This window comes from Rutilus rutilus (genome assembly GCF_951802725.1).
Source record: "Rutilus rutilus genome assembly, chromosome: 9".
NCBI lineage: Eukaryota > Metazoa > Chordata > Actinopteri > Cypriniformes > Leuciscidae > Rutilus > Rutilus rutilus.
The window spans coordinates 35,144,655-35,166,260 of NC_140223.1; the positions used below are offsets into that span (position 1 = coordinate 35,144,655).

At 39.1% G+C, this 21,606-nt stretch overlaps 2 protein-coding genes across 2 annotated transcripts in view; one reads left to right on the forward strand and one right to left on the reverse strand.

The window, feature by feature from the left end:
* Positions 1-21,606, forward strand: part of LOC311297404 (olfactory receptor 52D1-like) — a gene marked incomplete at both ends in the record, with an annotated part of 283,003 nt that overhangs the window by 168,662 nt on the left and 92,735 nt on the right. The gene's annotated exons all lie outside the window — the stretch shown is intronic.
* Positions 13,304-14,251, reverse strand: LOC311296889 (olfactory receptor 6N1-like; the record flags this gene model as incomplete). Its single annotated transcript, XM_084418873.1, has 1 exon — positions 13,304-14,251. The coding sequence occupies one exon, from the start codon at positions 14,249-14,251 to the stop codon at positions 13,304-13,306; it is 948 nt and encodes a 315-aa protein (XP_084274999.1).

Consider the following 21,606-nt stretch of genomic DNA (forward strand, 5'->3'; position numbering starts at 1 on the left):
TTGATCCCACAACAGATATACAAAACAGACCTCCTTCTTCTTAAGGACCTCTGAATGACCCCAGGGTTTAAAATCTCTTAAAACCACAGAGACTGAGACTTTACCTATAAAAATACAAAAAATCATTCCAAAACAATTCTCGATGGACTTATAATCAAACATCGTGCAACTACATAATTCTATATTGTGTCTACAACCTATATGTGTGTCTAATATGCTTAGATCCCATATAAGTCATGTAATTGTTATAACCAGGGTGGGAATTATACCGCGGCCACGCGGCCATGGCCGCCGTTGCCCTACACTTTGGCCTTCATGCCCCGTGAAAAAAAAATCATCGTACGGCCACAGTGGCCTGTGTGCCCTGGCCCTGTCCAAGTTCCATGTATAAAGCAGAGCATGTGAGCGGAGTGGAGCGGGAGCGAGCGGGGAGCGCGAGCGGGCGGATCTTGGACAGAGCGCAGAGCGGCAATTTCAAAAGGACGGAGCATCGCCCTATTTCCCGCTCCAGTTTCGCTCCGCTCACACCACGAGTCTGAAGCATGCTCAGTCAAGCCTGACCCTGAATCCATCTGTCTTGCACAGTCATCAACAGTAGACTATTTTCAGTCAAAACTCAGCTCAATAATAGAGTTCAAAAAGTACTTCAAAAAGGAAAATGAGAAGTCATGCAGGTGTAGCCTACTATTAATAAGTCGCTCCGGAGTATAAATCGCAACAGTCAAAAAATGCGCCATGAAGAAAAAACACATATAGGCCTAAGTCGCACTGGACTATAAGTCGCATTTATTTAGAAATTTATTTCACAAAAAAAAAATAAAAAAAAAAATGTTACAGACTGGACAGTTCTCCGTTAGGACGTGAGCGCTCTGAAAGCGGCACTAAAAGACTGCTTTATAAAACTTTCACAGAGACCTCAAACAGAAAGCACAAAGCCTGTCTTTAAATTTAATTTCGTTTTGTATTAATTGTATCTTAATTTTAATCAATGTTTCATCAACCAATTGTCTGGATTTAATAAATTAGAAGTGAATATATTAGAAAATAGATAATCACGACACGAAGGCGCCGGCGAAACTGGAGCTTGTCTCATAAATGAACCGAAACTCAGCGTATAGCCTACTTGCCTCACAGACCTGAGACATATATATAAAGCTTGAAATGTCTACTTTTAAACAGAACAATTCAAAACGAAAGAAAACAGACTTCTCTCTTATGTAATCCGTATGAAATGTGCATTTCTCTATGGCGCGTTCACTACTGCGAAGATCGCAAGTGAGCATCTTTCCAGCCGACACAGACATAAAAAAAAAAAAAAACTGGTTTATTAGTAAACAATTCAAATGTCTCCTGCTATATTTTACATATTCATAATCATTAATTTTGCCAGTTCGTTGTGACAGCTTTTAGGTGCTTTAGGCAGCAGCGCCACCCTTACATCGCATCAGCACCGAAAACATAGAGATTATTTTCTTTTGGGGGCATTTTGTTTGTGTTCAGACTTTCTCAGTTGTTTTTAGGCGCGATGTTAGAGGACGCTGCTAATAAAGTTGCTAGTAGGCCCACACATTGGATTCACGTTTATTATTATCCATATTATTCTGCTCAGTCTAAACAATGCGCGCTGCCATGACGACGACTCCGGTTGCCTACTTCCGGTTCGTAGCGCTTGACCTGTACTAGCAGCGAGAGAATGAGTTCAAGCTCCTCATGTGCTGTTGTTGGTTGTTTTAACAATTTAAAGAAGATTTCAAACTTTTTAGAAACTGAGTGTTTCGAGCATAAGATAAGAAGGAGATAAGAATTAATTTTTTAAAGAGCCGTGAGTCAAAAGAACCGGCTCTTTTCAGTGAGCTGAGTCAAACGAGCCGAAATGTTTACTTTTCACATCACATCGTTTTAAAAATAAAAACAGTACAGTATCCACCTTATTCTGCTCTAAACAATGCGCACTGCCATAACGACGACTCCGGTTGCCTACTTCCGGTTCGTAGCGCTTGACCTGTACTAGCAGCGAGAGAATGAGTTCAAGCTCCTCATGTGCTGTTGTTGGTTGTTTTAACAACTTAGAACTTTATTATAATTGTATTTCATATAATATACAATAATGTAATTTTTACTTGTCCATAACAACCCGAAAACTTGCCTGCTTGCCTTGCACATCTAATTAATGGGCGAAGTTTTCCGACTTTTTTTCTTATGCTTCAGTTTTAATGCTAACCACTCTAAACGTTTACTTTATTGAATGTATCTGATAAGGAACCGGACATGGGCATTATCTCCTTCTTATGCTCGAAACACTCAGTTTCTAAAAAGTTTGAAATCTTCTTTGAATTGTTAAAACAACCAACAACAGCACATGAGGAGCTTGAACTCAAGCGCTACGAACCGGAAGTAGGCAACCGGAGTCGTCGTTATGGCAGCGTGCATTGTTTAGAGCAGAATAAGGTGGATAGGCTAAAAAAAATACCCCAGTTTTTATGCCGTTCGTATCATTTTATTTTGTTGTATTTATCCGCCACACCTTGAAGGCCGGTCCGTGAAAATATTGTCTGATATTAAACCGATCTGTGGCGCAAAAAAGCTTGGGGACCGCTACAAGTGATATACATAAAAACAATTTTGAGAGGTAGGTTAAATAATAAAATAACTGGTATTTGGATGGCTGATGACTCAGTATGTTCCAGTACTCACCATGATGAGTCTAGTTATTCAAAGCCAGTCCAGAGGAATGCCGGAAAATCGGCCACAGGGTAAGTGTTCCAGACAAGTGCATTTATAAAAACAATTCTTAAAAATTATTTAGTTTATGAATAGTTCTCTAAAAGACAGCAGTGCATAGGCTAATTATTGACAGCTTTCCCAAATCAAGTCTGCTACGCTATTACATATTTATAATTAGTGTACAGTATCTAGCAGTAATGTTAATCTAGTGCTAGTAATTTGTCCTGCATTAGTTATTAATTAGTTTTGCATGAATTGTGAATTTTTTTCATTATTTCTCTGGGAAGTATTGAAAAATAGTAGTTATTGATTAGTTATTAGTGAACTACCACTTAAATCTGTAAAAAAATTCAGTAGTTCTCTGTGAAGTATTAAAAAAATAGTAGTTATTGATTAGTTAATAGTGAACTACCACTTAAATCTGTGTGCTATTACTTACTAATTCGTTAATCAGAGTTACTTGTTAGTTAATTGTAGTTACTAGATTGTTAATATTGTGTTACTCATTTGTTCCTGTGTAGTTATTCATTAACGAAGGATCCGTATTTTAAAGTGTTACCAATGTTTTTTTTTATTAAAAAGTCATAATCCATGTCTTATTCCAAATTAGGATGTTATGGTATCAATCTGAATGGGAAAACCATCGAATTGTACTCAATGGCCTTTGTGCCCTGTCATATGGCCTTGGTGTCCCTAAAAAAAAAAAAAAGGTGGAGGCCAAATGGCCTTGCCCCTAAAATTACATAATTCCCACCCTGGTTATAACTATTAGATGTTTGAATGAAAGTGTGTCTTGTTTCCTATCAGTACGATCGTATGTTCTTAATTCAAAAGATGGCTTGATTGAAATCTGTGTAAAATGTTTTGTATTCTTATAATAGGAATGATGTCTAAACTGTGGCCTCTGTACTCTCTGCTAGAGCTGGAGAGCAAGGAGATCACAGATAACGCATGATTTACGATGAGAAGTGAAGAAAATGCCACCTCTCAAATAAAAACAGTGTCTAATTGGTCAGAACTCATCCAGGAGGCTGGACAAACATTTGAGTTTAAAACCTTAGGACCCGAACAAAGCTTTGATTTATATTAGGGAAATAGCCTTAATAAAATATACCTAACATATAAAAATTACACTGCTCTGTTTAAATAGTCAGTAGTACAATTCGTACCATTCACAGTAAGCACCGCTCCACTGTGATGTTTCCAAGCACATTTTTGCGCGTGTGAAGAGGATGAATTTTTCCGTCGATATTGGAATGTGAGTGAAGTACAAAGCCTATGATAAAGAATAGTTTAGCATCCAAATACATCGCAAATATTGAAACATTTTTATTCTAATGAGAGAGTTACGTGAGCCCAACACTGCTTACTTTCGTTTTCATTTTTATTTTATTTCGTTTTGGCTTGTTTATAGTTATTTTTTTATTCTTGTTCCGTTCTGAATATCATTAAATTTAAAGGATTTGTTGTGGAATATTTTGAGTGTATCATGAATAATTATCTCGTTTTAGTGATTCCCTAGTTATCTTTTTATTTTATTTTTTTCATTGTTCTAATATATATATATATATATATATATATATATATGAAGAGTTCAGATGCAAAAGCCTCTAAGTGCCATCTGAAATTTTCTTCTAAAATGATCATTTTTATCAAGCTTGTATATTTAAGTTCAATAATTTCACTTAAATGGCAATGCAAATTACCTATTAATTGTCATTTAAGTGAAATTACTTAACTTAAGTATACAAGCTTTATAAAAATTATCATTTTAGAAGAGAATTTCAGATGGCACTTTTGCATCTGAACTCTTCATATATATATATATATATATATATATATAGCTGCGAGCAGCGATGACGGGCCCAAGACTTTTAGGCACTACTAAAGGCACCAGGGTGGCGGTGCCACCGGCTTGGGCCCGTCATCGCTGCTCGCAGCTATATTTATTATTCTTCTCCGAAGTTAATCACATTTCTGAGGGCCTAAACATGCTCGAAAACGCACAAAACTTTGCACATGCGTCAAAACTGGCGGAAATTTACATCTGATATAGGATTCAGAATTTGGGCGGGGCAAAATGGCTCGATAGCGCCACCTATAAAAGTTCAACGGAGACCGCCTCCCGCTATGTTCCACGTACGTGTACGAAATTCGGTACATACATGTAATGACCTAATACCTAAAAAAAGCGTAGCCCTAAACACAACAGAATCAGCCATTTTGAACTACCTCTCAGATTTTTGTGCAGTTTTTGCCATTTTCAGGCCTCATACTTTAACGAACTCCCCCTACAGTTTTAATCTGATCATCTTCATATTTGGTGAGTGTAATCTTAAGGCCTTTGCGACGTTAAATTGTGAAGATCTTGAGTTTTCGTCAAAGGGCAGGTCCTCGGCGGCCTGACAAATTTTGATGTTTCGCCATGAAACAGGAAGTTGCCGTAACTCAGGCATGGAATGTCCAATCTAGCCCAAACTTCACACTTTGGATAAGCGTTCTGTCCTGAACACATGACCATGCTCAAATTCAGTTACAGTCATAGCGCCACCTGCTGGTAACAGGAAGTGACATGTTTAACACTGTTGTGGACTAACATAAAAAAGTGCAATCAATGCTAAACAATCCTCCTCTGCTGAGAACTTGTCCTTTGTCTTCATTTGATTTTATCTAAGGCTGTGTCTGAAGTCAGTTGTAGTTCTTATGTTTCTCTTTTTTCTGTTCTTGTTGTTTCTCTTTCATTCAGTGATTCTGCTTGTTGACAGCAGGTGTTCATCATTAATGCCCAAGCATCACTTAATTAATCACTTAAGTATCTCATTAACTTTAACTCTGATTCAGAGTTATTTTAACTGAGGGACCAAATGTTCTCTGAGCAGAGTTAATTTAACTCTGGGGATTTTGCTGTGTAATAACATACACAAAAAAATGCAAGTAGGTGCTAAACATCCTACCAATATACTAGAAACAAATGCTAAAACATACTAGCAAACACTTAGCTAAGTGCTAAAGCATGCTATTACTGCAATTAAATATGAATTTGCTGTTACTCAGGCATGCAATGTCCAATCTACCCCAAAATTAATATGCTAGAAACATCATAAAACATGCTAGAAATGCTAAAGGAAGTTGTTGTAACTCAAGCATACAATGTCCAATTTTCCCCTAAACTTCACATGTTTGATAAAAGTCCTACACTGAACATATCTACATAGCGATATTCAGATATAGACATATACAGACCTATAGCCCCACCTATTGGCAACAGAAACGGACATGGTTAACACAGTAATGCAGTACTAAGCACATAATTATTGTGTACTAAGCATGCTAGAAACATACTAAACATGCTAGCAACACTTAGCTGAGACATGAAACATGCTGTTATCACCATAATACAAAACATTTTGTAACTGACTTTGACATACTCTTATTATATATACCTCCTGTGCATGTGCTTGTCAAAGTTTATAACATCTTAGACAAAAAAAAAACAAAAAAAACAAAAAAAAAGTTTGTGAGTGTGTGCATCTGGGAGTGAGAGTTTGTGAGTGTGTGTGTGTGTGTGCGTCTGTGAGTGTAGTGTAGAGAACAAGTTCTGACGTTCAAACAAATCCTGTTAAGTGTTCTGATTTGTATTTGTCTTAATTTTTTATAAATTATTTATTTTTCTGACAGCTCAGGTCCCTTTAAACAAAATATACATATGTTTGTGTACTTTATTTTAAAAAAGCCTATATATTTGGCAGATGTAAAGCATGTGTATGTTTTTTGTGTTTTTTTTATTTTTATTACTTTAACAGCTCAGGGATGTTCAAGGAGCAACCTGTTTGTGCACTGTGAATTTGCACTGTCAGTTCTGTTTTTGAATAAAGGATTGGAAATTCATGTTTTTTTTTTAAATCCGATTCATCGATTAATAGAAAAAATAATCGACAGATTAATCAATTATTAAAATAACCGTTAGTTGCAGCCCAACACACAATCTCTCTCTCACAAGCACGGACACACTCACTCACGCACGCACACACACACACACACTCACACACACACACACACACACACACACACACAAACACACACACACACACACTCGCTTGGATATGTGGTTTACGGGACTCTCCATAGGCGTAATGGTTTTATGAGGACACAGATGTCCTCATAAACCATGCTTATGTTGTAATACCCATGCCATTATACACATTTGTGTCCTCATAAACCATATACATGAACACAAACACACAAACACAATAACAGCTGGCCCTGACAGGAGTAGGATAGAGTAAAGGTACACAGGACCTACAATTTCCACACTTTTATTAGCCCCGGGTCCAGTGGACCTGGACATCCTGTGTGTAATATAAGTGTGTGGGGGGGTGTACACTGTGTGGTCATTGAAAATGTATTCTGATATATATTCTTCACAGAAGCATGAGCCAAGGCCAATGAGTCTGAGTTTGAAAAAATAATTAAACGTATCATTTTTCTTTTGATAAAAAATGAAAAGGGTCCTACAGACCCGAACACCATACAAGGGTTAACAGTAATAAACCGGGGGGTCCTGATATACCCTATCATAGGGGCTGTTTACACCTGGCCACTTCATGCGTTTTCTCAGATCGGATAGCTATCTGATTTATCTGATTCCATTTACACCTGGTCACATAAATGTGTTTTTGCAAAACGGATTTAAATCCGATCTTCAATTCCTGCGCTATATGCAGATTTAATGGAGTACACGTCACCGAAAGTAACCGATATGAGCTGCATTTTATTGATCATCAGCTAAAATTTCTAAATCAAAGACCGCAATAAGAGAAAGTGGCAACAGCCCTGGTAAGATCATTTTGTTTCTTTACTTTTAATGATGATGATTGTGTGTTAAGCGTCTGCGAATTACTTTCACTTTGATTTGCGATAGTTTGCACGTTGACTTGATGAATAGATGCTCAGCTTCTCATCTGCGGTGATGCGTGTTGCAGTAGCGTCATCATATCTGGCTATAATATGTCATATAGCCTATAACGTACTTGGTTACCTAACGTAACCTCGGTTCTCTCTAGAAGAGGAAACGAGTATTGCGTAAGTTGCTTACGCTACGGGTAAAGTCATCTTTTCTCGAGATATGAAGCCAAAAATTATCCTTAATTTTGTATTTATTGTCAACGCAGTGCAGCAAGACCTAGAGCAAGCTATCTAGCGCGCTCATTGGCTGCCCTGCGGCAACTGCAGCAGCCTACCACTGAGCCCTGCGTGACGTCACGCCCAATGAGATCAGCTCGTGGCGCGAGCACGGCAGGTTACGCAATACTCGTGCCCTCTTCTAGAGAGAACCGAGGTAACGTTAGGTAACCGAGTACGTTCTCTTACGAGAGGTTCTCTCATATTGCGTAAGTTGCTTACGCTACGGGAACCCCTTGTCAACACCGTGCGTGCCAAGCATCCACCACATAAGTCCCAGGGGAGGCCCGGGAGACACAGATAAGTGGGAATAAGGCGGCCAACAGAGTGGGCCGGCACATGTACATAATCACGAAGTAGGAATTCCGTCAGATCGCAGAGATTCCTGGATCTGACACCGCCCTGGCGGTTCACGTAGGACACCACTGACATGTTATCCGAGCGTACTAGTACATGGTGGCCCCGCAAATATGGGAGGAAGCGCTTCAGTGCATTCTCGACCGCTATCATCTCCAGACAGTTGTAACGGATGGGCTAGAATCATGATTCTGTCTCTCCCTGCACACAATGCACATTCCTTCTTGCTTTTACACTCTGAAACTCAGATATGTAAATCAAGACTCGACAATCTAAACAAAAGACTGACAAAAGTCTAGCCTGCAAGGCGGGAACTTCCAGGTTATAAAACCTAACAAATGTAGAGGGGGAGGCCCAGCCTGCCGCCATACAAATGTCATGAATAGAAATCCCGCTGGACCAAGCCCACGATGAGGCCATGCCTCTGGTGGAATGGGCCCTGACACCCAGAGGGCACTGCAGGTCTTTAGACGCATAAGCTGCCGCAATAGCGTCCACTATCCATCCGGACAGACTGTGTTTCGAGGCGGCGAGACCCTTGGTGCGCCCACCAAACGAAACAAAAAGCTGCTCCGAGCACCTGAAGGTGGCAGAGCGCGTGATGTAAACTCTCAACGCCCTGACAGGGCAGAGGAGGTTACCGTCGACCTCGCTACCGGATGCCGGTAAAGCCGATAGAGAAATGACCTGCGCTCTGAAGGGAGTGCCAATCACCTTGGGGACATAACCATGTCTCGGTTTGAGAATGACTTTAGAGTCATTAGGTCCGAACTCGAGACACGCGGCGTTAACAGATAACGCGTGTAGGTCACCCACGCGTTTGACTGATGACAGGGCTATCAGAAACGCGGTTTTGAGCGAAAGGTATTTCAGATCCACAGTCTTTAAAGGTTCAAAGGGATGTGCTTTCAGGGCCTCCAGGACCAAAGGGGGGATTCATCCTCCTGGCTCCTCTAAGGAAGCGGATGATGAGCTCATTCCTTCCTATTGACTGGCCGTGCGTCGACTCTTCGAACGCTGCAATAGCCGCAACATACACTTTGAGCTTGGAGGGGGACCTGCCCATATCCAGCAGCTCTTGAAGGAAGCAAAGCACCCACGAGACCCCACAAGTTTGTGGGTCTAGATCTTTGTCGGCGCACCATTTGGTGAACACAGACCATTTAGACGCGTAGAGCCTTCTAGTAGAGGGGGCTCTAGACTGCGTGATCGTGTTCATGACCCCTTCTGGCAAGGCAACGGGTATCCGTTGATTATCCATACATGCAGAGACCAGCACTCTGGATGAGGATGCCAAATCGAACCGCCGGCTTGAGAAAGGAGATCTCTTCTCACCGGAATCGGCCATGGGGCTAAGTCTGACAGCCGCATCAGCTCTGGGAACCAGATTTGATTCTCTCATCGCAGGGCTATGAGGAGCACCGAGTGGCACGCTTCCCTGAATCTCCTGATTATCTGTGGTAACAGTGAGATCGGAGGGAAAGCGTACAGCGGGCAGCTGGGCCAAGCTTGGGCCAGCGCGTCCTCGCTCTTCGAAAAGAACCTTGGGCAATGAGCGTTGTCCTTTGACGCAAAAAGGTCGACTTTTGCTTTGCCGAAGAGGCGCCACAGCAACTGGACTGTCTGAGGATGCAGGGACCATTCTCCCGGGGGAACTTTGTCCCTGGACAGTCTGTCTGGGCCGTCGTTCCGGCGGCCGGCAGCTGCGCGTCCGGGAGGGGAGGCGGAGAAGGAGATAGCGAGGCTCGAGGGAAAGGTTCCGGCGAGCACTTGAAGGCCACATCGGACTCCGGTGGTCTCTGGGAGCGGCGCTTCTTCTTGCACGGCCCAGCAGAGACAGGCAGAGTGACAGCTTCGGCGTCGAACAAGTCAAGTCGAGCCTGCAGGGTCGACATTGTCAGTTCTTCGCAATGGGCGCAGCCTCCTGAAGACAGAGCGAGGGCTGCGTGTTCCCGACCCAGGCAGAGAGCGCAGATCACGTGGCGGTCTCCGTCGCTGAGCGAGGCTCTGCAAGAGCCACAGGAATTGCGAGGCATTTTTAGAAAAACACCTTGCGCTCTTTTAGACAGTGAGGTGGCGAACACACACAGCAGAAGCAAAAGGATACTGTCGCCGGATAGCGCAGCAGGCACGGATGGCTGAAGGCGGCGAAGATGACCGGCTTCCTCAGACGCTGTCCTCTGCTTGCTAGTCGCTTGCTTCTCTCAGGATCCAGCGATGCGAAGAGCTTCGCTAAAGAGATGAAAATCAGGTAAGCAGCCCCCAAGCCCGTCCTTTTATACGCTAAGCCACTCCCATTCTGGCGGGCTGTGACGCGTAAGGGGGCAAACGTCACGTGACGTCACGCAGGGCTCAGTGGTAGGCTGCTGCAGTTTCCGCAGGGCAGCCAATGAGCGCGCTAGATAGCTGGCTCTAGGTCTGCTAGCTGCTGCACTGCGTTGACAATAAATACAAAATTAAGGATAATTTTTGGCTTCATATCTCGAGAAAAGATGACTTTACCCGTAGCGTTAGCAACTTACACAATACGAGAGAACCTCTCGTAAGAGAACACGCTCTCACACGTTTCTTTTTTTTAGCATTTTTGGGAGGAGTAAAATTTACATATGTGGTTTCAACAACCAGATGCATTTACACGATAAGGTACGGTAAATGCAACGGTAAGGTTTTTTACAGTGTAGTTCCAAAATCCATAATTAAAATTACATGAAATGTCCCGTGAGAGCTTTTTTTTTTTTCACAGAACAGTTTTTCACAGTATATAGTAAGGGTACATACTGTTAAGCAATTAACATGTCTTTTCCATTTTTTACCGTTAAAATTATGAAAATTTTTTACAGTGTAGTCTCTTGGTTAAATACTTTAGTACATGCAGGTGTTCTTGTGCTTTTTATAATATAGAATTATATTGCTTTTTAAGAAATATATATTACATTATATATTTCTCTATATATGTGTGTTTATTTTGCATGAGAAAATATATCTGCAATATATTACACATGCAGTGCCATATCTGATCACATATACATCTATATGTTATGAAGTGTATTAACCTACTGAATATAAAATTACATACATTATCATATACGAGTAAATATATTGTCACATATTTTTCAGTATATGAAAAGCGGCAATATTGTAACATATTAACACTATATATTATTCTGTATATTTCCAAATATACAGTTAAACCATTTAATATATTGATCATTCATATATTGGAAATATATTTTCGTTCCGTAAGGGATGTCTGCCTGGACCAGCTTTTCTGAATGGTTTAACATCTAGTGGCTTGACTTATGTGTATCTGGGCTAGCGAAGCCCAGAGTTATTTGTTACTTTAGCAATGTGAACTTGGGTGCCATATCCTTAGGTTTGTTTAACAATTTACCTAAACCTGCTATGTGCCTGAACCATATGTGCCAATAATATGGCTCAAACTTATCTAATTAGAACGTGCACTATGTGTGATTTCAACAAAGGATATAACTTTGCTGGCTGATAGAGATAAAAAATATCTCGCAGTAACCACCTTACGTAATTATTTTTATTTTTCTATGGTCGAACAGTTATGCTTGTCTGTAACATAACAGCAAGGTTGTCTGCCTGCTGCTTGTGTTGCGGCTGCTGTTGTTTTTAATTACTCAAAATGCATGTTCTCATGCTAGCTTTGTTTATGCTTAATTGTTATTCCTTGCATCATATGAAACTTGTAAAATGTCAAACGCTTTTGAGCAGATGTATTTATTGCTGCCACTCGCTTACTTATATGCTTAACTATACACTCATACGCAACTGTAAAACATCAAACATTTTGAACATGTATGTTTGTTTCATTTATAAATGCAGACCATTATAGGCAGACAGTACATTTCAATCTTGGGATGCACTTAGCATACCACTTTAACTGTTCAAACTCCAACACTAAATCTACCCTTACCTAAGCTTTTACCACTATGCCACAAAAATAAATCAACCAAACTCATCAATGCCAAAGTTATGGGAAATGGACATGCACTCTGATCTCAAAGTTTTGTTGTTATTGTAATTTAGGATTTACGTTTAGGACCAACATTTCTCAATTATCCCTTTTCGTATGTAAATTTGTCTTCATTTTGCCTCTCATTCATCACATATCAATTCTTGGTTCATGGACTATAGATTTTTTGGTCAGACTATCATGCAATGCAAACTGAGCCTATTGAAAAATAATAGTAAAAACAAAATCACCCCCCCAAAAAACTTGTGAAATGCAAATGAAACATTCATTAAAAAGTAATTTTAAATTATCATTCAGACTGATCTCATGAAATGGCGTATGTATGACACGCCAATTCGTATTTCCATTTTTGGCGTGCTATCAACACGCATAATCGCTTTTCAGCGTGTTTATCAACGCCGTTGACTTAACGTTACATTACTCTCTATATAAATATATATGACTTACCCCAACCCCGTCCCTAAACCTACCCGTCACTGGGGTTAATACCATTTATGAGTCTTCCCCTACCATCCTAGTAAAAAAATATCACTCCCCAGATGTAGATTTACATTTTGCTTCGTTTCGCTCGGACATTTAACGGCGTACTCATACACGCGGAATCACTCGGACATTTAACGGCGTAGACATACACGCGGAAGATGACGGCGTGGACATACACGCGGATAGCTCAAAATGCGTATAGATAACACGCCACTTGACTTGAAAGTGGCGTGTATGTTTACGCAAAGTCATGATGTCATGTTGTATCATTAGTCATTTTTAAATTCATTATCATTAGTGTATGAGAGATAGGCTAAATTACATCAAAGGATCATAACAATCTTGAACATTTGAAATTCACATTCAAGTGTAAGCCTGCATCATTTAATGTTTTCATACAACAAAAAAAAAAAAAAATGTATGGCAAATTCTTGTAGTATGGCTGAAAAGAAAAAACCTAGCTATCACAATTTTTATGTTGTCCAATTCAATAAAAAAAATTTCCATAGTGTTAGAATGTCTAGGATAAAACAATATTTGCTAGTGACCAAGAACTATTCAATCAGATATGCCCACTTCTTTTTTGAAAAACAGTTTCATGACTTCCTTCCGTAGTCTTGTCAGATTTAGTCCATAAATGAGGGGGTTTAAAATGGGTGGTATGAGTAAGAAAACCAGGGCCATGAAATTACGCAAATCTTGTGGCAAACTCTTTGAACCATAACGAGTGTACAGCACATCAAACAGCAAAGCAACAGTCACATTGAGCAATGCAAGAAGATGTGGCACACATGTTTGTATGAATTTGTGCCTGCCCTCTATTGACTTTCTGCATTTTTCAACTAAGTAAATGTATGAGCAAAATATCATTATTCCATGTCCAACATATATAAAAATGAATACATACCCAATCACATTATTTACTGTTGTAGAAAAACAGGAAAGTTTAACAACTGACCAATTTTCACAATATAGCTTTTCAATACTAGAGCCACATAATGTTAGTCTCGATGTTAATACAATTAAAACAGACATGCAAAAAAGTGGAGAAAACCAGCAGAAAAGGATACATTCAAGAACCCTCTGATTGGTCATCACTGAATGATACTCAAGTGGTCTAATTATTGCCACATACCTGTCATACGCCATCACTGTTAATGTTGAAAAGTCACACATAAGAGATAAATAAATGACAAATATCTGAATCAAACATCCAGCATAGGAAATCACATGATACTGGGATAATAAATCATACATGAATTTAGGGTAGAATCCACCAGTGCCAAAAAGTCCATTTACACACAAATTACATATAAAGACATACATCGGCTCATGAAGCTTCTTGTGTGAGATTACAGTGTAAATGATGGTAACATTACACAACACAATTAATGGATAATACATTGCAGTCAATGAAAAAAACACAAATCTTTTCCCCATCGTTTCATTTAGTCCAGACAGTGTAAACACTAAGTCAATGGATTCATGCTGTAGTGGTGGCTGCATCTGGAATGATATGCAAATTCTTATGATAGTGATATCATTATGCACATCATAATACAAATGAGTTATTTTGAAATTAAAAGTTAGATCATTTAAAAAAAGAATCATTCAGATAGTCAGCTATTCAGTCCTATTATATAAACGGAAATATTCAGTACTCTAAAGGTAGCATATGCTTGTTCTTCAAACAATTAAAGAATTAAAATCTTACCACAATCTCTTTTTCTTAGTTTGACAGTGTTGTAAAAGGTTGATCTGGTGATATATATATATATATGGACTATTCTCATGCTAATTGTCTTGTTTATGAACACTTGCAGGACTTTTAAAAAGCTCTCTTGAGAGTGTATATATATATATATATATATATATATATATAATTTTTTTTTTTTTTTTTTTTTTTTGTCAGTCTATACTTAACTTAACATGTCATTAGAGTAATATGCAAATGAGCACTTCATTATATAAAATTTGATCACATTATATTATTAATTATTGGAAATAAAAATCCTCAAATCTTAAAACCCAGATCTTTCAGTGAAGTACTTATTGCTTGTGCTGTATGTAAAAGTCTAATAACCTCATCATATATTTCACATTGTATTTATTTATTTATTTATTCATTTATTTATTTAGTCTGCAAGATGCATTGTCTTGGCAAATTTCTAGTTAGAAAATATTTTCATCAATCACTTGTAAAGCAATTATCATAAGAGGCCAACAATATTATAGCGTAGATTTTAAATGATTAAATTAGGTGTCAATATTACAAGCAGTTTAGTAAATCTTTCGATTTAATGGACAAAATCTGCTCTCGCAATTTAAACATAAACGCAAACGGAGACGATAGAAAACCTTATGGAGAGTGTCAGCTTTCGTTTCTGCTCTGATAGCCACAAGACCACACCAAACACGGTGAAAGCATGTTAGAAATCAGGAATGGTGAAAGAAGGTATTGTAGATAGACCATGGGTGCTTCTCAATTCTTATTTTTGCATCCTCGTTTCCTTTCCTTACAGGGAAGGCTGTAAGAAAAGAAAAAGAGGACGGAGGAATCGAAGGAAAGCTTTTTTATACATTGGAATACTTGATCACTCGAGCGTCACTTCACAGCGTCATCAGCAGCACTCAAAGGATCTGCCCTTGTGTTGTTTTAGTTTGGTTATTTAAGAAATTCATAATAAATAATAATAAAGCAAGATACCCTTTTGAAATATGTGAGATGTCTGGTTTATTTAAACTGCAAAGGTAAAGTATAAATTAAAATGATTGTGACCGATGTGAAGGGGGAGGAAAATTGATACGTGCGTCACGTTTAGTCGGTAAAACACTTCCGCAAAGGACATAGCTGTGTATCCTCGCTCATGACTCCTCGGGAAGCCTCCTTACTCTTCGATTGCCTCCTCGCAGTGCAGTTAGAGAATTGAGATGTCCTTCAAGATGGCTGAGCTTGATCGGTTTCCGGGTCATAGGATGGCGGACGGAGAAGCGAGGAAACGAGGAGGGATATTGAGAAGCACCCACTGCTTCCTGAGACGCTTATGGGGAAGCAACTGTCAAATCACGGCAATCATATTGGCCTGTTCTCTGGGAACAAGGGTCATAACCCGAGGCGTTACCTTTCAAAAGGGAACTCGCACTGTGTCCTGAGAATCTTATGGGGAATGAAATACCCATGTCGCCATGCTGAGGGGAGTGCAGGCCAAAACAATGGCTGAGATTATGGCACAATTATGGCAGCTTCCAGCAGAAGTCAAGTCAAGTCATCTTCATTTATATAGCGCTTTTAACAATATAGATTGTTTCAAAGCAGCTTTACAGTGATAATAGGAAATTAGAGTAACAGAGATTGTTTTGGCTTTACAGCAGCTCTAGAATAGTTATTGCCCAGCTAAAGTTAGTTTTACATTGATATTATTAACTTATCCCCTATTAACCCTCTGGGGTCTAAGGGGTTTTTGGGGTCCTTGAGATGTTCTGACATGCCCTGACATTTGGGCTTTTTTCAGTTGCTTATAAACATATTAATGGCAAAGGTGTAATTACACTCTATTTCACACAAACAGGGCTACCATAATATGTGAGCAACATGTATGTACATGTTTGTATTTTTGAGAGAATAATGTTTATGCATGGTTATTGAAAAAACTAAAAACTAAAGTTTCTGAAATAAGGCCACAAAACACATACTAAATATGTGTCAATAAGACTTCTGAATAATGCATTTTGTCGCCTAGAGTTTTTTCTTCAAAATGATCTGAAAATCATCCTGCCTTATCATTCACATAAAACAATACATTGATTTAAATTTTGCAAGACACTTTCTGTTTGGAAAGGCAATATGCGAGTGGGCGTCAACGATCCAACACCATCATGCATATTTAGTGGTTCACACCTGAGGAGACAATGGGGCCCGCATACTTAATGAGCCATTCATTCAGGTGTGTCACTGAGCCACAAGAAAGAATGCAAGAGCAATATGTATGTATGTATATATATATATATATATATATATATATATATATATATATATATATATATATATATATATATATATATTCTACCAAATTGGTTCACAGTTGGAAGCATCTCTTTTTTATGTCTAGTAATTGTGCAGTTAATTCTCATACTGTATTTTCAGTTTTGGAATATGTATCATCTCCCCAAATTTGTCACTAATAAAACACAATAAAAATTATTTGTATTATATTCTAAATTATTTTTATAATCTAAAATATTATATTTACCTTTTAATAGTTTGTTTACATCTACCTTGTAAATATATTTTTTTATTAAAAAGGTTACAATTACAACAACAATTCAAGTGCAATCTTTCTTTGTAAAAACTAAAGTATACATTTTATCATACATATTTCAAAGTTAAGGATTCATTACTTTGAATATAGCCTAGGCTACATTGGAACAAACACATAATAACATATTATTTGATTACTTTATTTTTGACAAAACATACTATATTTAACATATGAGCAAAAATTGGCAAACAAAAGCTTATTTGAGGTGGCAAATACTTTACAGTAAAAATGTATAATCTATCCAAAACTAATCAACAAAATGTTGTCTTTCATATGTCTGTAACATAGGTCTTTCGTTTATATAAGAAATATAAATGTTAATTTGCAGTTTAATACGTTGCTTATACAAATACATTTTATTTCAACATATTTCAGTCGATTTTTACTCATCTCAGTATAGCAATATAGTTTGCTAAAAGCGGATCATTCATTCACACACAGAAACGCGATTCAAATTTAAACCGTCTTTTTGCGAGTTGTGGTAAACCGCGCGCATCTCTGCCATTCATTCATTCACACACAGAAACGCGATTCACTTGAGAATGAAAAAAACGTACTACAGTATTCTCAGGATCCGTTGCTCCTCGAAATACCAGCACTTCTGAGGTACATTTTCCATTATTATTATTACGATACTATTATTCCTCACAGCGCCGCGAGATGGTGTAAACAAGTACAATGATCTGAATAAACTTGATGTGTTTTCTCGAGCTGATATGGGGGCGTTCACAGTTTGCATGGATGCCTCAGTCATTTGCGTTTGAATAGCGCGCGCTCTCCGTGGGCGGGGTCACATTAAAAATAATTAGCTGAGATGAGAACGACTGACATCTCGCTCTTTTCATACAGATTACATAAACTGAGAATATTTGTTTTTTATAAAAATTACTTCATTTAAAAGAAGAGAATTCAAGCCTCATGCCTGTGTGTCTGTATGCCTGTTTGACTGAGTATTCGCTGAGTTATTGTTCATTTTCGGACGCGTTTCAGAATTGACTTCACTGACAGAGAGAAAGCAGAACTCACATCATGTTTATTTTTCTTTATTTGGCAAAAAGCACAACACTTTGTTTTTATTGTGAGTATACACAAAAATAATACACACTTAACAGGATCGATTGATGTATGAAACTGGTTTGTAAGATCAAAGTCAACAGAGTATTTGGAGTCTCGTTTGAACTGATAAGAAAAAAACAGAGCAAATCACGCTGGCGTGATTGCCGACCTCAGAGGGCCGCTAACACGACACCATTTTAACAGAAAACTCTTAAGTTCTTTCTGCGCAAACTTTAAAAAAGGCAAACGCTGATGGCGTGCACATGCGTATTACGAGTTCAGTCTATAGGTATGCGCGTTTGAATATATGTGCGCAGGCGTGTAGTCCTTCCCTACAAATCAACCCTCAACAAACTACTTGTCTGGCCTTAAAATGTATAATACAGAATTTTTATCGCTTCTGCGTAGCCACGCGAACCGGAATTATCCCGACAACGCTTTATCTGTAGAGAGGTAAAGGGAGGGGAGGGAGGCCTTCACATGGGAGTGACTAGTTGACACTTCAGGACTGCACTGTCGTCGCGTCCAGGCGCAGGTCCTATCAGATCTGGATACAGCCTGGATCCGGCGGACTGCAGTAAACCTCGGGATAAACAGAGAGACTAATATTAGTGTAGACGCCATTATTCTTATGATGTAACAAGTACATCAGGATTTATGGGAAGTGTTCCCGGTTCCGGCTGACCTAATCTATGCCAGCCTAACATGGAATTATAGAAGTCTATAAAGTGTTATGTGTATGGTAGGTCAAAGAGATGTGTTTTTAGTCTAGCTTTGAACTGACCAAGTGTGTCTGCTTGCCGGACAATGTTAGGAAGACTGTTCCAAAGTTTTGGTGCTAAAGGGGAAAAGGATCTACCGCCCACAGTCGATTTTGATATTCTAGGTATTATCAACTGGTCGGAATTTTGAGATCGCAATAGACGTGAAGGACTATAATGCGTTAAGAGCTCGCTCAAGTACTGCAGAGCTAAACCATTTAGTGCTTTGTAAGTAATCAGCAATATTTAAAAATGTATACGATGTTTAATAGGGAGTCACTATGGCCACTGCCTGAGCTTTCATGCCACCATGAGCTCAGTAGAGCAGTGGCTTCAGACTAGATAGACTCTTGCCTGGTGCTCTGTGATCGATTGCTCCTCTCTGTCTTGCTGCTGGTCTGCGTCTGCAAGCTCCGTATAGCTTTCTGTTTTGAATCTCTATTTACTATTATTCCTTGTTGTTTATTTTGCTAAATATAACTTACTCATCAACATATACTAGATATTGACTAATATTGCCAATCATATATCACATTAATCTGACATCGCTAGCTTTTATCTAAATCGTTATCGCTAGCACAACACGCTAGTATTTCGCTAGCATGTTAACCTGCTATCCTTGCTAACCTGCTGTAGGCTCTCTTTTTTTTTCGCACGCTCGCTCCTTTTATGAGTCTATTAAACAACTTTGGTGAGTAGGATCAGTCAACAAACACAGTGAGTAATGTCTTCTGTTATTGTCACTTGCACTTGTCACATAGTATAGCATTCTCTGTCAGCGCTGGGGGCTTTACATGTTATAAATGCAGGGAGATAGTCAGGCTGACGGAGAAGATTTCAGAACTAGAGACACGCATCCAATCTTTAATCGAGGATAGTAAGAGTGCAAGGGCTTTAGATACTGCTTCGGATGCAACTAGCTTAGTGAAGTCTGTACATTGTTTGGTTCCGGCTGTAGAGCCCGAGCAGCAGGGCAATTGGGTGACTGTGAGACGCTGTCACGGGACAAAACACCGCTCTTCCTTTCCGATTAGAATATCAAACAGATTCTCCCCACTCAGTGAAGCACCCACTGTGAATCCTGTTGAATGTGTCCTAGTTATTGGCGATTCTATTACACGGAACGTGAAAATAAAGACAGCAGCCACCATAGTCAAATGTTTGCCGGGAGCCAGAGCGCCTGACATCAAGGCAAATGTAAAAATGCTGGCTATTGCTAATCGTAAATTTGCTAAGATTATTATTCACGTCAGGACTAATGATGTTGGACTTCGCCAGTTGGAGACCACTTAAGTTTACTTTAAAGAGGTGTGTGAAATCACAAGTACGATGTCAGACACTGTAATTTGCTCTGGCCCCCTTCCTGTTCGCTGGAGTGATGAGATACTTAGTAGAGTGTCATGACTCAATGTCTGGCTGTCTAATACCCCTTTTCCACCAGCATGAACCGGGTACTAGTTCAGAATTGTTTCGACTGACGAGCCTTCTAAGTACCAGTTTGCCTTTCCACAGGCCAGAGAGCCACCACAGTGCCAGATCTTACGTCACTGTATACTTCTCATGTTGCCCAGCAACGCTAGCGCGGCATCGCCAAACACAAACACACCAGGCTTGTTCGAGTTGCATTGGCTTCTTGCAGACCGATGCATGACATCAAAGCACTGCGAGAGCAATCCAAAAGCACAAGGAGTTGTATACTCTCCAACAGAGGTGGAAGTAACGAATTACAACTACTCACGTTACTGTAATTAAGTAGTTTTTTTGGGTACTTGTACTTTTTTGAGTATATTTTTAAATCTGTAATTTTACTTGTACTCAAGTACATATTAAGCTAAGTAATCTACTTCGCTACTTGTAAAATCACATTTCGTTACTGAGTACAATTTGAATTGATATTCAAATCTTTGAATGGCATTTCGGTAGCCAATAAAAATATTCGATCGTAAACGGACCAATAACACCCCTGATATTTGGACTGAATGAAAGCCGCCGCAGTCGCAGCAGGTTTTGAAGAGCTGATCATGAAGGAGGCGAGGAGCTCAGAGTGATTAATGGCTGGACTGAAAGTTTGGAACAACAAACTACATAGTAGTACTGTCAAAATATCTATATTTTACCAGCTGCGCGTTCTCATTCTCTCATCTCAACGACAGCGAGTTTGACACACCCGCCTCCCGCCTCGGGATTGCAGGTAGGCCTATTACTCATAATGTTATTAATACCTGCAAGTTTCTATGGCATATTTTAATGGCAAATGTCACGAACAATATTATAACGCGAGTCGCGAGGGCACATTCATGTAATCGCAGAAAACTGGACGCGAGCTCTCAAATGTACGAACGAACTGGACTCGGATATTGAGTCTCATATGGACTCAACTGGACTCGGACTGTGTGTCATATCATGTGCAATCGCGAATCTCTCCAAGTGGTTCTCACTGCAGACTCAAATGACGTCCAGCTCCAATCTCTCCATGCTCTTGAATTAAATGCTGTCAAAAGTTATGAAAAATCTAGTCTTTTTGCAAATTAAATTCAGTTTGAATTGAAATCAAGCTTCCTTGTGCTGTGTGTGAGCTATTGCAACAGTTCACGTTACCCTATTGTAAAGACAAATACACTGAGTGAGTAAATATTAGATTATTGTAATGGTTATTGATCAATGTTTAAATATGTAAACAAAAGCCTAAATTAAAATCTCACCTTATAAAGTGGACGTGTCTCTT